This window comes from Oratosquilla oratoria, chromosome 18, assembly GCF_046742065.1.
Source record: "Oratosquilla oratoria isolate Oo_2021 chromosome 18, ASM4674206v1, whole genome shotgun sequence".
Classification (NCBI taxonomy): domain Eukaryota; kingdom Metazoa; phylum Arthropoda; class Malacostraca; order Stomatopoda; family Squillidae; genus Oratosquilla; species Oratosquilla oratoria.
In genome coordinates this window covers 22,028,384-22,047,162 of record NC_134794.1, presented here as the reverse complement: position 1 = coordinate 22,047,162, position 18,779 = coordinate 22,028,384, and the positions used below count along the sequence as shown (strand labels likewise).

Sequence of the window (18,779 nt, the reverse complement as noted above, 5' to 3'; positions counted from 1 at the left end):
CTTGGTTTATTAATTTATTCACAGAAGAGAACCTAAACAGCCTCAAATTTGGCTGGACCCCATGCACACACATCCATGGGCCCAGCCAGGCCCATAGCCAATGAGGATGGGCTTATCTCCCCCCAAAAAAAATTCAGTAGCCTCCCCAATCTTTCAAGCTCATATATTTGTATTTTTCAGTCATTTTTTCATATACACTGGTTGTCAGAATAAAAATGCAAATTAGTTTGCTGTTCAGTGCAAACTAATGGGTCTCAAGAATATTCTTTGTTGCAAATATATGTCCTTAGTTCATAATCTTGCAACTTGGCACCAATTGCATGACCCATACATGATATCCAATACACTATTGGCCCTGACTGATGATCATAGTGTCTCATGGTTCAGCAGTGGTGTCACAACACTGCTGTGTTACTGTTTCCATGAGTGCTATACAAGATTGGTAATTTTTTTATGTTTAACCCCCCCCCCCGGCTGTGGGCCTGGGCCTGGGCCCATATACCTCTCACTTACCTCACAGTGTTCTGAGCATGACTCTCCAATGTGGTGTGGCCTGTAGGTAGAAATCTGAAATGCAAAAACCCATTCAGAGCCTCTAATTTGGCTGGGATCAATGCAGACACCTTAAAGCCCAGCTAACTCATACATAGCCTTGGGCACAAGTCTCCCTCTGGTGTAGGTGTGGGCCACTTTGGTTAATCTCTTGATTTAGGTCAATATCCAAGGATGAACCTCACTATGTACCCCACCAAGTTGGACAAATAACCTGTCAATTGTGATGCCATACAGTCTGTGAAATTTATGTTCTTCAACTTTCTCTACTATTGCTACTCTTGCTTCAATCATTTCCACTCCATTGCTGCATCTATTCCTGGGTCTACCCACTGGTCTCCCTCTCAATTTCCAGTGGTAGTATTTACATACATATACCAAAGGCTTTTTTCCCCTTACAAGGGAGGTAGCCAAAGTCAAAGGCATAAATCCACTCCCACCCATTTCATCCCCACATACTCCACTCCCATTCACCACCCCTCCCTCCTCCTTTTCTTGGCTCCTCCAGGATGACGGGTCATCCTTGCATCTTGCCCACTGCCCTGGGTCAGGAGCATTGTAGCAAGACACAGTGAGGCCACTTTATTTAATTGGTAACCCCCCTCTCCATCACCTCATCCAGAAAAAGAGATGGAGAGAAATCACTCTGGGCTGTGTCAAAATATCATTCACACACACTCCCTAATCCCCCATCCTCCACCCATGCCCTTCCATGAATCACAGCATCATCAGTAGCAAAAATATGCAAAAAGGTCATGAGAAACAAATGGACCAAACACTTGGAAGAAAATAAAATAATAAACCCCAAACAATTTGGCCTTAGAAGTGGAAGATCATGCACCACAAACCTAATCTGCTTTTACTCGAGATGGCTGGGCAGATTGCGTATTTTTGGATTTGCAGAAGGCATTTGACAAAGTACCACTGGAATGGATAAAGGATTTCTTAGCTGGGAGAAAAATGAGAGTGGCACTAAGAGACAAAAATTCAAACTTGGAAGATGTGAAAAGCGGCATCCCACAAGGCTCTGTACTGGTTCCCTTAATGTTTGCCATATATATAAATGATATGGATGAGGGAGTAAACTGTACGAGAGTACGAACAGAAGAAGATTGCATATCACTACAAGAAGACCTAGACAAAATATGGGAATGGAATCGGAAAAGTGAGATGAATTTCAGCATTAAAAAATGTAGCATAATGGAATTTGGAAAAACACAGTACAAAATAGGAAACAAGTCAAAAAACTTTATTCAGAAAGGGACCTGGGGGTAATCATCTCAAGTGACTTGACACCTGATAAACTCATCAATGAAAGTGGCCTTCAACTACATAGATGAGGAGATGGTTAAAAAGATAGTTGTTACACTGATAAGACCTAAACTAGAATATGCTGCAACACTATGGGCACCTAGCACAAAGAACAACATATGAAAGTTAGAAAGAATACAAAGAGCAGCGACAAAGTTGGTGCCTACACTGATAAACCTGACATACGAACAAAGATTGGAAAAATTACATCTGTCATCTGTCATCACTGGAACAGAGAAGAGAAAGAGGTGATTTGTTTACCATTTTCAGAATTATGAAAGGGATGGAAATTCTCGACAGAGATGACTTATTAAAGTGGGACAGAAGAGAAACAAGAGAAAGACAGCTACAGAAGAGACCTGAAAAAGAATAGCTTCCCACAGAGAGTGATTGATGTGTGGAACAAACTGAACGGAGAAACAGTGAATGCCAAAACTATACATGATTTTAAGAATAAACTGGATGTGGAGAGATTTGAAAATGGGTCACTGCGAACATAGCTCTTGTCCTGTAAAATACAACTAGGTAAATACACAACCATTCTCCACTCACCTTGATCTTGTCTTCTCCCTTCCTCAACAGACATCCCCCTCTTTCCCAACATCCCTTTTACCCTATCCATTCATCTCATCTTTGGTAATCCACTTGTGTTCACTCCAACCATCTCTGCCTTCCACACCTCTTTTACTAATCTTTCTTCACTTACTCTTTCCATGTGTCCAGACCATCCAAGTACTCTTTCATCAACTCTATTTCCCAACTCCTTTTCCACCACCATTCTTCTCACACTCCTGTTCCTCACTCTATCCAACCTAGTAACCCTACCCTACCCTATCCTACCTAGTAACCCCTACCATATTTCTCAGACATTTCATCTCAAACACATTTCAACTCTTTCTCTCTTCCTCGTTATGTTCCATATTTCTGCCCATCCAGTGCTGTTGGCACAATTACTCCTTTATACACTCTTCTCTTAGCATCCATTTCCAAAATATCTATTTTTCATTACACTTTCCTCCCCCACCCCATTTACTTGTTTCGCTCAATATACATTCTACCACCACCTCCACTTCCCTTTCCTACTGCATGCACCCCCAAGTATCTAAAACTATCCATTTCCTCTAATGTAGTAATCTCATTTTTTAGTGTTAGTCTTGTCATACAATCAATCAGATCCATTAACCCTAGTCTCTCTAGCAAAAAACCCATGACCTTTGGGTACCTGCAGCCTCTCTTCATCTATATATATACTAATAGGCTTTTCCCCCCTTATAAGAGAGGTAGCCAGCCAAAGTATGCACCCACCAATCCCTTCATTCACTCATTTCCTTTTCATCGTAACTCCTTGTGGATGAAGGGCCATCCCTGCCCCCTGTCCATACTTTTCTCCACCATCCATTCTACTACCTCCCCCATTATAGTGTGTTCATTGCTAAGAGTTCCAAAATGTCTAAGACTCCCTGAAGATTATAGATCTGCTTTCACCTGACACAAACAGACACCAAATAGCCGAAGCTGCACCTCAACAAGGTAACAGTTTTTTGAACCGACATGCAAAATACCACCCAAAGCCTCAACTTTGGCTTGGACCCAGGCACACATCCCTACAGACTGATACAAATTGTTATGCAACTGAATACAATATGTATTCATGTGCATAACAATTTGTATTCAGCTTGTGAGCCTTAAATGTCCATATGGTCACTAACTGAGACTAGAGGGAAATACAGGGAGCAGGGAAAAAAAATACTTTTTTTTTTCCAGAGCCATTTTTCTTTTTTTTTTTTAATTTCACCAGAGCCATTTTTTTAATTACCAGAGCTATTTTTTATACTTCCAGAGCCATGTTTTTGCAGGTTCGATTTCCTTCAAACTATTGGAAGGCTTACTCATTACTCATGTCGGAGCGAGTTTGCATATGTACAGTGTACGTATGCATATGGTGATGTGGTATTGGGTATGGTGCATTGTACATGTAGTCAGCGCGATGATTGGGCAGCTAGCTGCATGCAACCAATGAACTTCCCTGCATACACGTACCATGCAATTCGCAACTAGCGACATCATGTAGCACGATAGTCGTGTAGAATCTAGTCAACATGTACTAGTATACGCGCGCATGCAGCTGATACGAGGCTAGGCTAGGTAAGCCATTGAACTCTAGCAGCTATACTGCGTACACATATGTACGTACATCAACAAATTAAAGTTGATTGATGTGTTGTGTTTATCACGGGTAAGTTGTGTTTGCTCTGATCCTTTCATCAATGGTGATGGGATTCAGGGATTGCCAAATAATGGATAATGCATGAAAAACATTGAATCTTGCCGCGGGAGAGATTTTTTGTGGGGGATCGCTCACACTATTGGATTTGCGAGAGCGACATTGGAACTTTCCCGAGCGAAATCACTCGTTGCTCCTGTGTATTTTTTTCACTGACAGGGAGAGTACCAAAATACCTGAGTGGGGGGGGGGGGCATGGCCCAAATGCCAGCTCCTGAATTCTGCCAGTGAATGTGCCCTTGGTACTTGGAATTTGAAAAAAGGTAGAAAGGAAGAGCCTAAACACACTTGAGAAGTATGCTGGGGGTTATGAGGATGTACAGAGTGAGAAATATGGAGGTGAAACAGAAAATGAGGGTGGATAGAGCTGGCCTATAGGGTTGATCAAAGATTATAAAAAGTAGTGGATGGAGGGAACTTGAGAGGAAGGCCAAGAATAAGGTGGATTGATGGTGATGACAGGAGAGTGGATGAGAAAATGACATGACCCAACAAGATGTTCTTTTCTGTTCCATAATTTTTTTTGAGTGGATGATTGGGTACGGAGATTCACCATATAATGAAATGATGGGAGTAAACCTGGGTGCATAACTAGACAAGGATCACCCTTCACCCTTGAGGTGCTAAGACTGAAGGGGCAATGCATATGATACAGTGAGTCCTCCTTATACAGTAATTCTTTATCCGGTAAATTCACAGTTACAGTATTTGGTAATTACTACCCTTGATTCTATTTACGGTAAGAAAAATTCACAGATACAATATCCGCTAGATATTTTGAAGAGGAAAAAGCAGAGAGAAGGTATGTCTGCCATATCCTATTATTACATGTTATAATGGGTTCGGTATACGGTAATTTAAATTTGCGTAAGGTTTTTAGGAACGCATATGTACCGTATAACGAGGACTTACTGTATAGATGGGTGTGGGATTTTGACACAGACCAGAGGGATTTCCCCCAGCTTCTCTTTTTCTGCATGAGGGGACAGAGAAGGGGGTTGCCAATTAACCACTTCAGTATGAGTCAAATTTTCATGTGCAGCATCAGCTGCCATATGCCATACTCGCATTATAAAACAAAGTCAATGCTGTATTACTCGTTCTTTTTTACTCTGAGTAATAATAAACACAGAAAACGTGATCAAACCAGTCCACAGAATCTGGGGTAACTCATGAAAAAAAAATATATATATATATATACATATAATCAAGATGCTGATGCCGGCATCCTCATGAGCCCACTAGCGCCTCATGACGCCTATGTAGGTGTTATCGTACCAAAGTGGTTAAGTGAAGTGCCCTTGCTATGGATGGACAGTGCCTTGCTGCATTGTGATTGACCAAGGGCAGTTGGCAGATGCAGGGATGACCTGTCATCCATGAGGAGCTGAGATGGGAGGGGTGGCAGTGAAACAGGTGGTAATAGGTAAGTGCCTCTGACTTGGCTACCTCCCTTATAGGGGGGAAAAAGCTCCTGGTATATAGATAGGGATTGAATTAGGGTGGGTGTATGCTTTGATTCAACCACCCCTGCTTTAGAGAGGAAATGCCTTTTGGTATGCATGTATATATGAAATAAGGTTAGAGTAGCCTGTTTAGGAAGGCTTCTGGAGTATTACCTTTTACATTTTGGATGTTTAAGTAACTTAAAACAAGACGATGGTTCTGAGATAACAATAGTCACTTTTGAGTGCTGTTGGAAGATACACAAGGTGCCTTAATTTTCTTCCTTTATTTTCTGTCTCTGAAGACTACAATAAAATAGTCTTTGCATACTGTACATATAATATGTATCCATGTAAATTCAGTCATTAATGAAATTGCATCAGATCTGGAGAGAGGAGTGGTTCAGCATAGGAATGTTATTCTAAAACATTGTTTATCCATGCATGACTTGGGGAGCATTATACATTTTTTTTTATAAAGATGTGTAATTTCAATTTCATGAAGTAGTTTCCTTATAAAATTACATAAGCAATGAAAAATTACATAATGAAAAACTGCAACTCCATAGCAGCTATCTTTAAACCCAGGTAAAAGTTATGTCATTATTGCACTTTCTTCAGCTGGAAATTCTTGTGAATAACAAAGAAAACTGGGCTCTTCACAATTTGTACCAATATTCTACAATGAAATAAATTGTACTCTGGTAAAATTTCATGTATTTCTAACAACAGTTTGCTTTATATAGCCAACACATTTTTGGTAAAGTTTTATACAAAACTATATGGAAGTATAGATTTCTGCAAATACAAGGATGGGATAACACAAGTCATAAGCTATTTGGTACTTAGAAAAGTCTTATTTTCATACGTTTAAATTCTCAAAATATGCACTTGGGATTTGTCTGTGTATAATGTGGGTACTTTGACTTTGCCAATACCCTTATAAGGGGGGACAGAGCCTTTGATATATAATACAAATTTTAAAGTATATATATTGCTCGCATTCAGTCTTCAAATATTCTTTATTTGCTTAACAGTTCAACAGCTTATATCTGGTAAGGGGTGCTGTGAAAAGCCACTTGGTTTTCAAGGAATGTGGATCACTTGACTTGAACGTGAAGAGAACCTACTTTCCGTATATTAAGATTATACATGATAGCATAATTTCTGGAATCAGATGCATTAATCGGTTTTGAACCTGACTTTTAATTCTTCTGATATCTCATAAATATCTCATCAGACATTACAGAAGCTGTTTCATTTCCTTTTCAAATTGTGAAACTTTTCTTAGTTACTGTTTTCTCTCTGTACAGATAACCTAAGGATGAACAAAAAGAAATCCAACTTCCCATGATGATCTATTTCCTCTTTTCTCAAATAAGATGCTACAAACCTCTATTGCATAACATATGGGGTTAGAAAAATATTTTGGAAATCCAAAAGCGATCAATGTTATTCCAAATGTAATATTCAAATCTTTTGGCATTAATAATATTCTAAAATCTACATTTTTTATATTTCTCTAAGACTTAACATAAATTCTTAAATGTTTCACCCATTGCCATTAATTATAATAAATATTTATAAATTTTTAATTATGTTTTGTTTACAAAATTGGCTGACCATGTTTATGTAAGGAGCAGGATTGTGTTTCCACTACAATTTGATTCACTCTGGGATGAGTATCTGATGAAGCACAGCACATATATCTAGTCCTCGTGGAATCTTGCATCCACAAGGAATGTAAGCAATGACCAACTTCCAGTCTCCTAATGATGCTAATACCCACCTTACACCACCCAGTCCAGTACTGGGTAAGTGCCAGTTCTCCCTGGGAGGACCTAGATGCCTACAACAATAAAACCTTTCAAGCAAATGATAGATCTAACAAGAACAATGGAATTCATGGTTAGTTCTGGTGAGGATGAATGATGATGTAACTGATACAGAATATGAAGTGATTAGGTGTTCCTGCACAACTACTTAAAGGTATTTTAATCTACTGCCCCAGGCTTTGTTGTACATTGCCCCACTCCCTCACACACAAACGGGTTGGTAAAGCATCCAAAATATGTTCTGATTCTCATTTGAGTTGTAAGGTTACCACAGACTTTACACATTATCATTTTTGGTTATTCCTGTGGATAACTATGCTAGTGCACTTCCTCAAGCATAGTCACACATCAATAACCAACAGAAATTGTTTATATTCAAATATTGAACCGGTTATATACTTGCCCTGAACAAGTATTTACTTCAACTCCTGAAGAAAAACCTGTCCACAGCAATGAAGAAACCTTAGACCATTATCAATCAGGACAAATGCTAGTCAAAGGTTAGGATGAATCCCATTGCTGAGCCTGTCTGTGGTGGTAAGATGCCTGGAGAGGTGAGTTGAGTGGCAGCAGAAGCAACAGTGATGTGAGATTGATGGATGGATGGATGGACACTTCTGCTACTCATCTAACACCTAAACAAACATTGATATGTGAACAGACACACCAAAGGGAACATTATTGGCACTATTGCTGACCAAACTCCAGTTTCACGTGAACCTACTTACACTGCCTAACTCTACTTAGGAATGCCAGAAGTTAACCTGGCATGTAAAACAAGATGCTTTGCTATTTAGCTGAGACACAGTTAAGTGGAGACAGCATGTGATGCACCAATGCCACATCTGCATAGTGAAGCCAACTGACACCATGGTTCAAACCATGATTGGCCGATACAAGTGGCTGGATCTCACACATTTATCAAAAAGAGCTCACAATAACTTAAAAGATAAAATTTTGCAAACAAAAGGCATGCTGATAAGAAACTACATCTCCTGGGTTGAAAACAAAGTCCTGTGAATTCTTTACCTATTGGGCCAGCAAGGGGTGCATATGTATGTGAATTCAACCACAGTCAGATCAAGTCTTTCAGCACAATACATCCACACCATCTATAAACAACATAGAACTCATACTGTTTCTGGTTTACTGCCAGAACCTATGTCAGGTAGTGCTAGCTGTAGAAGAGTCTGCAGTTTCATAGTCTGCCTGGCCACAAGAAGCTACTACAGGTATTTCTCAAATTGAACAAGTTTGAGTTGTACATTATTTAAGTAGCACAATGAAAAAAATCTTTTTTCTTTTTTTCTTTTTTTAATTTGCACATTTTATACAAAATAGCATGACTGAGTACCATTAAAATTTCACACCTGGATCATTTGCCCATGTAATCTTATCTTACTTTGCATGAATCTGAATTGCACAATTGCTTCAGGAACATATCCCTCATGCAATACAAGAAATACCTGTACTAAGTTTCTCATTAAAAGTAAATTTGCTTCATTCTTCCTGCAGAAATCAAAAGCCAATAATTAAGAATAAAAGTCACCGTATAATGATAAAATTGTTGCCTCAAGTTTTCCAGATTGGAAACCTGCAGCCCCACAGAAGCTGGCAATAGTCTTTGGACCCTACCACAGATCTCTGGGAAGAAACTCTGGACTGATGTTTGCACTGTTTCTATGTCACTGGCTGATAGTAGTAGGAGGGGAGTAGTTGCCAGTTGTCAGTTCTCCTTGTGTTTAAAAGTGCAGGAAATGCAGTTGTAACTGATAAAAAGAGATCGTGGGTCTAGTCGAAAGACAGCATCAGCCCCTCAGTGCTGCACCTCCAAATGGAAATGAGGAAGTTGACAGGTTTTAAAGATGGGTGGCAGGCAGGGAGATGACTCTGACATCCATCTTGAAGGACCACCTCATGCAGGTACCTGTCCTCAGTCTCAGTCACCATGTAAATACCACCGAATGTGTTAACCAACAATTCATTTTCATGAAATCTGGCATAAAGCACCATAACCAACTTTCTCCAAAGCTTAAAAATGAAGTGATGCTATAATAAAATAAAACTGGTATTTCTCAACAGAGGGACAAAAGCCTCAGTCATACATAGCACAAACATTCAACTCTGATACTTAGATTACAGCCAAAAACATGTGTACAACCTTTGCCTTTAAACATGAAGAAAATTTGTATTTACAAGTTAGAAAGTTGTATAAGAACAATACAGTACACTTGTATACCCTTTGGACTCTGAACATGTTCCACAGAGAAGCTTTGGCAATCCACAAATAACAAACTCCTGAAATCATGCCATCACTGTCATCATTCATCCAGAGAATGTCGCGTTCGTCTCGTCTTCACCATTCCACTGTCAGCAGCTCGTTTGTCATCACCGAAACCCTCATCCACTGAACTTGTTTTGCTTCTTAGACTCTTGTCACTTGGAGGGTCATCAGGAAGAATACGTGTCACTTTATACGTGCTCTTCTGTTTACGTATAGTGTAAAACTCCGTAATCTGCTGCTGAGTGATCGACTTTTTCTTCCTCCCTAATAAAATGTCTTTGGGGCTCTTATCCCCTTTAGCTCCTTTCTTATCTCCCCCACTTTCACCAGGTTCAGGGCTAGTTACACGACTACGGGATTTGCGGGACTTGAGTAGACGACCCTGTTCTCTAGAGGATGGGCTATGTGACCTTTTCTTCAGGGCTGCTGTCTTCTTCAGGGCTGCTTCACTTCTGCTTGTCCCTCGCCCCGATCGTCTGGATGATCCTGCTGACAAGCTCTTGCTCCCCCGACATTCCCCTACACCTTTTCTTAACTCAGGAGGTGCTGACCTGGAAATCTTGGCATCGCTCCTTTTGTAACGACCTTCGGAATTTCTCGATGGTAGTCTCTGCCACCTATCCTCTGTCGTCTTTTCACTGTCACCTCCTGACTTATCCTCATCGTCACTGGAGGCTGAAGCGAGGTCATTCCCGTCCTTGTCTGAGGGGCTCTCTGGGTGGGAAGGACAGGACTGGACCTGCTCCTCCTCCTCCCTACCACCACCGGAATCTTGCTCCTCGTCGGATTTGGCAGTCGTCTCTTTATGTAACAATGTGTTACCATTTTTGCTGCTTGGACGTTTTCCCCTTGATGAGCGCCTGCCACTGTTGTTGCTGTTACTGTCGGTGCCCGTGTGGGAAGTGGAGGCTGCAGAGGGAGCTGCGCTGGAACTGTTTTTGCGGTGCTTGGAGGATGGCAGAATTGGTAGTCATCTGACAAGTGTTGCTTTGCTGGACCGGCTGCCAAGGCTGCTTGTACTGCGGCTGCAAAGGAATAACAGGTTAGTTTTCAATTCTTGGTAACGTGCTTTGGTTACACAAAAGAAGCACCTGAATAGCTCAAGTCATACCACAGTTATTTAAATAACACTACAAATACAATGAATTACTACAGAAAGGAAATTAGCTTGAGACTTTTAGAACAAGGTCAGCTAGAAAAAGAAATAAAGAGAGAGAGAGAGAGTGGGGGAGTGAGGGAGGGAGGAATGATGATAAAAGGAGAGAAAAAAATGAGACCTGCTTCTATATAGTTTGCATTAATGGATGTAAATTTAAATTTTGTAACATCTGTACACATGCAATCACTTTAAAGGAATAATTTCTTTCCTTTATTGTAAAAGTGGATAAAAAATCTTTACTTACCTTGAGGTAACAAGATATAATATCCCGAAGTCTTTTTCCTCTTACAAGGGAGTGTCAATGTAAATGCATACATCCAACTTAAACCCATCCCACATCCATTCAAAAACTTGTTCATTGTCCCTCCCATTTTCGCTTGCTGTGGATGAAAGATCATCCCTGCCACCTACCACACTGCTAATGTCAGAGGCAGAGCAGCAAAACACAACAGGGCTTAACAGCTGGAGCTGGTTTACCTCCACTATTTCAGTGTATTGTGCCCCCCCCCCCTCATTCACTCAAGAAATATAAAGAGCAGACAAGAAGAAACTACTTTGGGCCACATCAATTTACAACTGCTCTCCATTCACACCTATCTTTTGCCCTCTTGCTTCCTTCCTCAACAGACATTCCTCTTACATACAATACCCCCTTTTCCCTGTCAATTCAGCACATTCTTGGTATTCTTCTTAAGTTCACTCCAACCACTTCTGATTTCCACATTTATTTTTTGCTAAACTTTCTTCAAACCATCTCAGCATTCTTTAATTTACCTTATCCAACAGCCCTCTTTCCAGCCTCACTCTCTGCTTCATCTCTACATTTCTCATGCTATTCACTCTTTTATATCTGCATACCAAAGGCTTCTTCACCCTTATAAGGGAGGTAGCCAGCGAAGGCATGCATCAACCTCCCATCTATCCCACTCCATCCATCACCCATTTGCTTCCTTTTTCCCTGTGGATGAAGGATTATCCTTGTCTACTGCCCACTGCTCAGATCTGAAGCAATGCGGCAAGACCCAGCAAATCCACAGCAGGACCACACCATTTCATTCACTTGGTGATCCTCCCTCCTTGTCCCCTCAACCAAGACATGCACCCACTGCCCCATCCATTCCACCACCCATTTGTTTCCCTCTCATCTTAGCATCTCATGGATAAAGGGTCATGCCTGTCTCCTGCCCACTACCTGGGTCAGAAGCAATGCAGCAAAACACAGCACATGTATAGCATGGCCAGCCACTTCATTTACACAGCAACCCTTCTCATCCCTTTGTGCAAGAAATAAAGAGCCATTCCCCACTCACCCCTATCCCCTGCCTTCTCCCTTCCTTTTGTCCCCTCAAGTTCACTCCTGCTACCTCTGCCTTCCACACCTCTTTTGCTAATCTTTCTCCATTCATTCTTTCCATGTGTCCAAACCATACCAATAATCTATATACTGAACACTATACACTGAAATAAAGTGATACAGTAAGATGAGAGTATTTATGTCACTTTGTAAACAAAATGCATCCAATCAGTATTACCATCAGTAATGCTGCTGATTTATCTCTATCACTATCGCTACTAACACAATGAAATTTCTGAGGTCTTGAGGTCTTTGGTTTGATCTGGTTAGGATAGGAATTGTCAAATATTAGCTGAGACTGGTTGACTGTTTGGATTTAAAGAATACTTCCACACTGACACCAATATTGATCAAACATGTATTGTTTACACAGCAGCAACAATAATATGTAAATTTCTTTGTAAACAAAATGTGTTCAATAAATATCTCTGTCAGTATTAACTCTATTTCCATCACTATCACTGCTAACACTACAACATCTGTTGCTATGCAGCTTTCTGAGGCCTTTGGTTAGGTTAGGATAGGTGCAGTATTGTCAAATATTGGCTTAGGTCTACATAGTGCACCATGCCAACATCAATGATAACATTTGTACTGTTTACATAGCAACAATATAATGTTAGAACAACATTCTCATCTCTTTTTTTTTGTTTAAAGTAATCAATAACTCACTAATGGGAAAATAAATAAATAAATCAATCAAACACAAGAATAAAAACTGCTGAAAATAAGGGACTAGTGTAGCTATCTTACCTTTAGCCATCCCTAGGTCTACAAAACTGTCTTGATTTTACAAATATGTACAAAAACAACCAAAGGAAATGGGCTGTGCATATAACATCAAATAGGCATTTGAAAATACACTCAAAGCAACAACAATGTTTTACAGTCCTAGAACAGGAACAAGTGGTGTATAGAAATCCAAACTGGCTGCATCAACACAACAGCTTGGTTGCACAAAGTGTACAACACCTTCATGCCAGACAACCATTATAGTATTTCTACAGCTACATTCATGGAAATTCTAAAATATTCTGAAATGCAACTTATCTGTCTTAAAGTGCCCAGGTTCAGCTACTGGTTAACAACACATCAAAGGATAAAGTGATGTGAGTCTTATTTCAACTTACACTGAGGAGAAACGGTAATGAAAAAACTGGTTGCTATTGCCGATGCCCCTAACAATGTGGTAAGTGCCTTTGGTGTGGTGATGGTGGTGGTGGTGATGGTGGTGGTGGTGGTGGTGTTGGTGGGAAGGTTCAGTGGTTTCATCTACAGTACATGGTAGAGAAGGTCTTTCATCTTCTTCTCCATCATGACACGTGTTGCCATTGTCATCCTGTAGCTGGGCAGCCAGGGATGTTCCTTCACACACAGGGGTGCTGTCCACACTTGAAGAGACTGCTGAAGGTGGGGATGAGGATGAAGGGGATGAAGATGACAAGCCTACATTTTCTGAAGCTGCAGAATCATTGGACATGTTGGACAGGCTGTGAGGTGTGATGGGAAGGGATCTCCGATGACGTGATGCTCCAGAGGGTGGCCCAACAGGTCCACGGATCACCGAACGAGTTAATGTTTTGTTGACCTTTGAAAGACTGCTACCAGTGCCACTACCACCACTGCCGCCGCCACCGCCACCGCCACCACCACCACCACCACCACCTCCACCACCACCACTACCACCAAAAGAAGACAAGAGAGTTGTGGAGGAGGACGAAGCTGATACTGGCGTCCTGAGGCTCCTTTGTGATGATCCACGGTACACAGAGCCGAGGAGCCAAGCGTGCCTTTGGTCAGACATGCCAGGAATAGAAAGGAGGCCAAGCTACATTACAGTCATATTTCATACCAGTTGGGTAACACTATGTTAGACAGGTTTATACCCTGTCAGGGAAAGTGTAAAGATTATTTAAGAACCCACATCAAAACTGTCAACAGGGAGGACAGGGAGGAAATCCACATCAATGTAGCTACAATATATGTGGGTGGGAGAAGTGATTGAGTGAATATGTGTGTATTTACCTAGTTGTATTTACCTAGTTGTATTTTGCGGGAAGGGGAGCTATGCTCGTGTTGTCCCGCCTTTGTATCTTGCAGTGTCTAGTTTGTTTTTAAACTCATGAATGGTTTTTGCGCATACTATTTCATTGTCCAGTTTGTTCCAAGTGTCCAAAACTCTATGAGGAAAACTGTTTTTCTTCAGTTCTCTTCTATAGCTATGTTTTTTTATTTTCTTTCCATGTCCTCTTGTGTTTCTTTTGTCCCAGTTAAGTAAGTTCTCACTATCGAGTACCTCTGTGCCTTTCATGATTCTGTAGATGGTCAATAGGTCACCTCTCTCTCTTCTTTGCTCCAGTGTCGGTAACTCCAGTTTAGCCAATCTCTCTTCGTATGATAGGTTTGCAAGTGCAGGTGCCATTTTTGTAGCTGCTCTTTGGATTCTTTCTATTTTCTTTATATTCTTTTTGGTACTGGGGGACCACAATGTCGCTGCATACTCTAATCTAGGCCTTATCAATGTAACCAATATTTTTTTCATCATGTCTTCGTCCAAGTATGTAAACGCCACTTTTATTGATCTTAGCAAATTGTAAGTCTCCCCGACAATTTTGTTAATCTGTATATCATAGGACAGGTCGTTCGTGATAATTACTCCCAAATCTTTTTCGGATCCTACTTTCTTTACTTCTTTGGTTCCAATTGTATATTTTCCTGATATTCTGTTTTTGCTTTTTCCAAACTCCATTATGCTACACTTCTTAGTATTAAAGTCCACTTCCCATTTCTGACTCCAGTTCCATACCCTATTTAGGTCTTCTTGCAGTGCTTCACAGTCCTCATCAGTTTCTATTTTCCTTAGCAGTTTGGCGTCATCGGCAAAGAAGCTCATGTAGCAGTTCACGTGTGTATTTACCTAGTTGTATTATAGAGGAAGGGGAGCTATGCTTGTAGTGACCCATCTTTGTATCTTTCAGCATCTATTTTGTTCTTAAATTCTTGTATGGTTTTTGCACACACTATTATTTCGTCCAATTTGTTCCAGACATCCACCACTCTTAGTGGAAAACTAATTTTTTTTCAGATCTCTTCTATAAATATCCTTTTTGAGTTTCTTTTCATGTCCTCTTGTATTTCTTTTATTGCATTTTAATAAGTCTTCTCTGTCAAGGACTTCCATGGTTGGTAGTTCCAGTTTAGACAATCTTTGTTTGTACGTCAGTTTTGAAAGTGTTGGTGCCATCTTTGTCATTGCTCTGTGGATTCTTTCTAATTTCTTTATATTCTTTTTTGTACTGGGTGTCCATAGTGTTGCAGCATACTCCAATCTTGGTCTTATCAGTGTGAATAATATTTTTTTACCATTACTTCATCCAAGTAATTAAAAGCCACCTTTATTGATCTTAGTAAATTGTAGGTTTCTCTATTTTGTTTATATGCTTTTGTGTGTGTGTTTGTTATTTACCTGATAGTTATATACAGGGAAAGAGCAATGCTCATTGGGTCCTGTGTGTGTTTGTGTGTATTTACCTAGTTGTATTTTATGGGAAGGGGAGCTATACTTGTGGCGTATCATCTTTGTATCTTGCAGTGTCTAGTTTGCTCTTAAATTCGTGTATAGTTTTTGCACACACTATTGTTTTGTCCAGTTTGTTCCAGACATCCACCACTCTGTGTGGAAAGCTATTTTTTTCAGGTCTCTTCTATAACTGTCCTTTTTGAGTTTCTTTTCGTGTCCCCTTGTATTTCTCTTATCCCAATTTAGTAAGTCTTCTCTATCAAGGACTTCCACACCTCTTATGATTCTACAGATGGGTAGCAAGTCACCTCTTTCTCTTCTTTGTTCCAGAGTTGGTAATTCCAGTTTTGACAATCCTTATATGACAGTTTTAAAAGTTTTGGGGCCATCTTCATAGTTGTCCTCTGGATTCTTTCAATTTTCTTTATATTCTTTTTGGTACTGGGTGACCATAGCATTGCAGCATACTCCAGTCTACACCTTATCAGTGTGACTAATATTTTCTTCACAATTCCTGTTTCCAAGTAGGTAAGAGCCACCTTTATTGATTGTAGCAAGTTGTAGGAATTTCCGACAATTTTGTTTACCTGTTTATCAGGGGGCATGTAATTTGTGATGATTACTCCCAGAACTTTTTCAGATCCCACTTTCTTTACTTCCTTTGTACCAATTTTATATTGTCCTGATAGTCTTTTTTTACCTTTTCCAAATTCCATTATGCTACATTTCTTGATGTTAAAGTCCACTTCCCACTTCTGACTCCATTTCCAAACCTTGTTCCGATCTGTCTGCAGCGATTCACAATCTGTTCCAGCATTCACTTTCCTCAGCAATTTTGCGTCATCTGCAAAGAAGCTCATGTAACATTCCACATCTTCATCCATGTCATTCACATAAATAGCAAACATTATTGGGGCCAATACTGAAACCTGTGGAACGCCACTAATCACCCATTCCCAAGTTGAACTCCTTTCTCTGAACACTACCCTTATTTTCCTTCCATGCAAGAAATCCTCCATCCAGTTCAATAGTTTACCTTGTATTCCTCCTATGTTTTCCAGTTTCCTTAATAATCTTTTATGTGGTACATTGTTGAAGGCTTTTTGTAAGTCTAGGAGAGCACAATCAGCCCATCCATCCCTTTCTTGTATTGTATACAGATCAAATTTGTGACACATGATCTTCCCTGTCTAAATCCAAATTGTCTCGGGTTTAGTATATTGTTTTCTTCCAGATAATTTATCCATCTATTCTTAATAACTTTTTCACAAATTTTGGCTACAGTGCTTGTAAGGGAAACTGGTCTGTAATTGGCTGGGTCTTCCCAGTTTCCTCCTTTACATACTGGTACAATATTGGCATTTTTTAGTCCTTTAGTATTTTTCCTTCTTTGAGTGAGCAGCTTATTATATTATATATTTTGTCCATTAGTTCTTTGTTACATTCTTTTAGTATCCAATTTGCAATTCTGTCTGGGCCATGTGATTTCTAGACGTCAAGGTTCTTTAACTGATTGATTATTTCTTTTTGTGTTATTATTATTTCCCTCATGGGAGAGATCCCACTTCATGCCCTTCATCCCAATGCTGTACATTTTCTCAAGTGAAAACTGACTTCAAGTGATTGTTCATGACTTCAGCCATTTCTAAATCTTGTGTATTCTATATTTCCAATACATAGTTTCATCATTTTCTGTTTGTTTTTAAGTTTAACATTCACATATCTACAGAATAGCTTAGGTTGGTCTTTACATTTTTCTATTATGTCTTTTTCATAGTTTCTTTTTCCTCTCTGCACACTTTTACATATTCATTCCTTTGATATATATTTGCCACTTTCCATTTTTTTTTTTATCATCTTTTTTCCATCTTTTCTGAGCTTTATCTCTTCTATCTTTTGCCTCACTGCACCTTCTGTTAAACCAGCACTTGATACCTTTCCCTTTTTCTATCTTGATCTTCATTATAAATTTCTATCAAAATCATCAATTTTTCTTCCACTTGTGTCTCTTCATTGTAGAATTTTTCCTAACTCGCATTTTGAAAAAATTTCTTAAGTTCCCCAAAGTCCGTTTTGTTATACATCAATCTTCCTTTTCTGTATGCCTCATTTCTTTCTATACATATTTCCTCCTTTAGTTCAAACTTTATCAATATGTGATTACTCTTCCCAAACAGTGTCTTGTATTCAATTTTATCCACAATTCCAGGTTCTGGTGTAAATATTAAACCTAGTCTTGACAGTTCTTAATTACTTCTATATCCGGTATTTTCTTTTTCCCATTGAGTCATTATATTTTCTATAGTCAAGTAATACATTTTCCCATAGATCCTCTCCACCTCTCATTCTCATCTCTTCCCAACAGATTTCTTTGCAGTTAAAATCTCCCATAAGTACCAGGTTTCCTCCATCCTTCAGCATTTCATTTAATAAATGCCTTGTATCTTCTAACATTTTAGAATACTTGCTCTCTTTCCAAGAGCCCATTTTTGGGGGGACATAAATCACCACAAACTTTCTACTTTTCTTCAACTTTTATCATCATCATTTCCACACTGTTTTTACCATCTGTAACCTTCATCACATTTAAGTTTTTCTTAGCCAAAAACATGATCCCTCCACTGTGTTTCCCATCTCTATCTTTAATCCAGTGATTATATAATTCCTGTCCAACACTATTTGGTGTTAGTGGACCCATTAATTTCGTCTCCATAATTCCTATTATGTCTAATTTTTCTTCTGACAGGTAATCATTTAATTCACTTAATCCTGAGATCAATCTGTCTATGCTAGTATAAGCCACTTTTAATTTTTTCCTCTCCATTTTGTTTTCTGCTCCTTTCGTCTCCCTTACCTGAATATACCATTTTCTCATCCTCATGTCTAACACTCTCCAATAGGACTCCTTTTTTTTCTATCTCTGTTCTTTTTGCGTTTTTTCTTTAGTTTCACCTCTTAGTGTCTTTTCTCTTTCTCTTTCCTCGACATTCATTTTTCTTTTTATCCATATATTGTAATAGTGTTCACTCTTTGCT

The 18,779-nt window shown here is 39.5% G+C and overlaps 1 protein-coding gene across 3 annotated transcripts in view; it reads right to left on the bottom strand.

The window, feature by feature from the left end:
* Window positions 1-10,532: 10,532 nt before the first annotated feature.
* LOC143035113 (dual specificity protein phosphatase CDC14C-like) overlaps window positions 10,533-18,779 on the bottom strand; it is a 248,548-nt gene continuing 240,301 nt past the window's right edge. For 2 of the 3 annotated variants that reach the window (XM_076201682.1, XM_076201683.1), the window contains 2 exons: window positions 13,355-14,014; window positions 10,599-10,736 (listed from right to left, as the gene is read on the bottom strand). In XM_076201682.1, the coding sequence (XP_076057797.1) occupies window positions 10,682-10,736; window positions 13,355-14,014 (715 nt within the window). In that variant the 3' untranslated portion in view covers window positions 10,599-10,681. Of the gene's footprint in view, window positions 10,737-13,354; window positions 14,015-18,779 lie in introns of all 3 variants that reach the window. The other variant, XM_076201684.1, reaches the window with a different exon arrangement.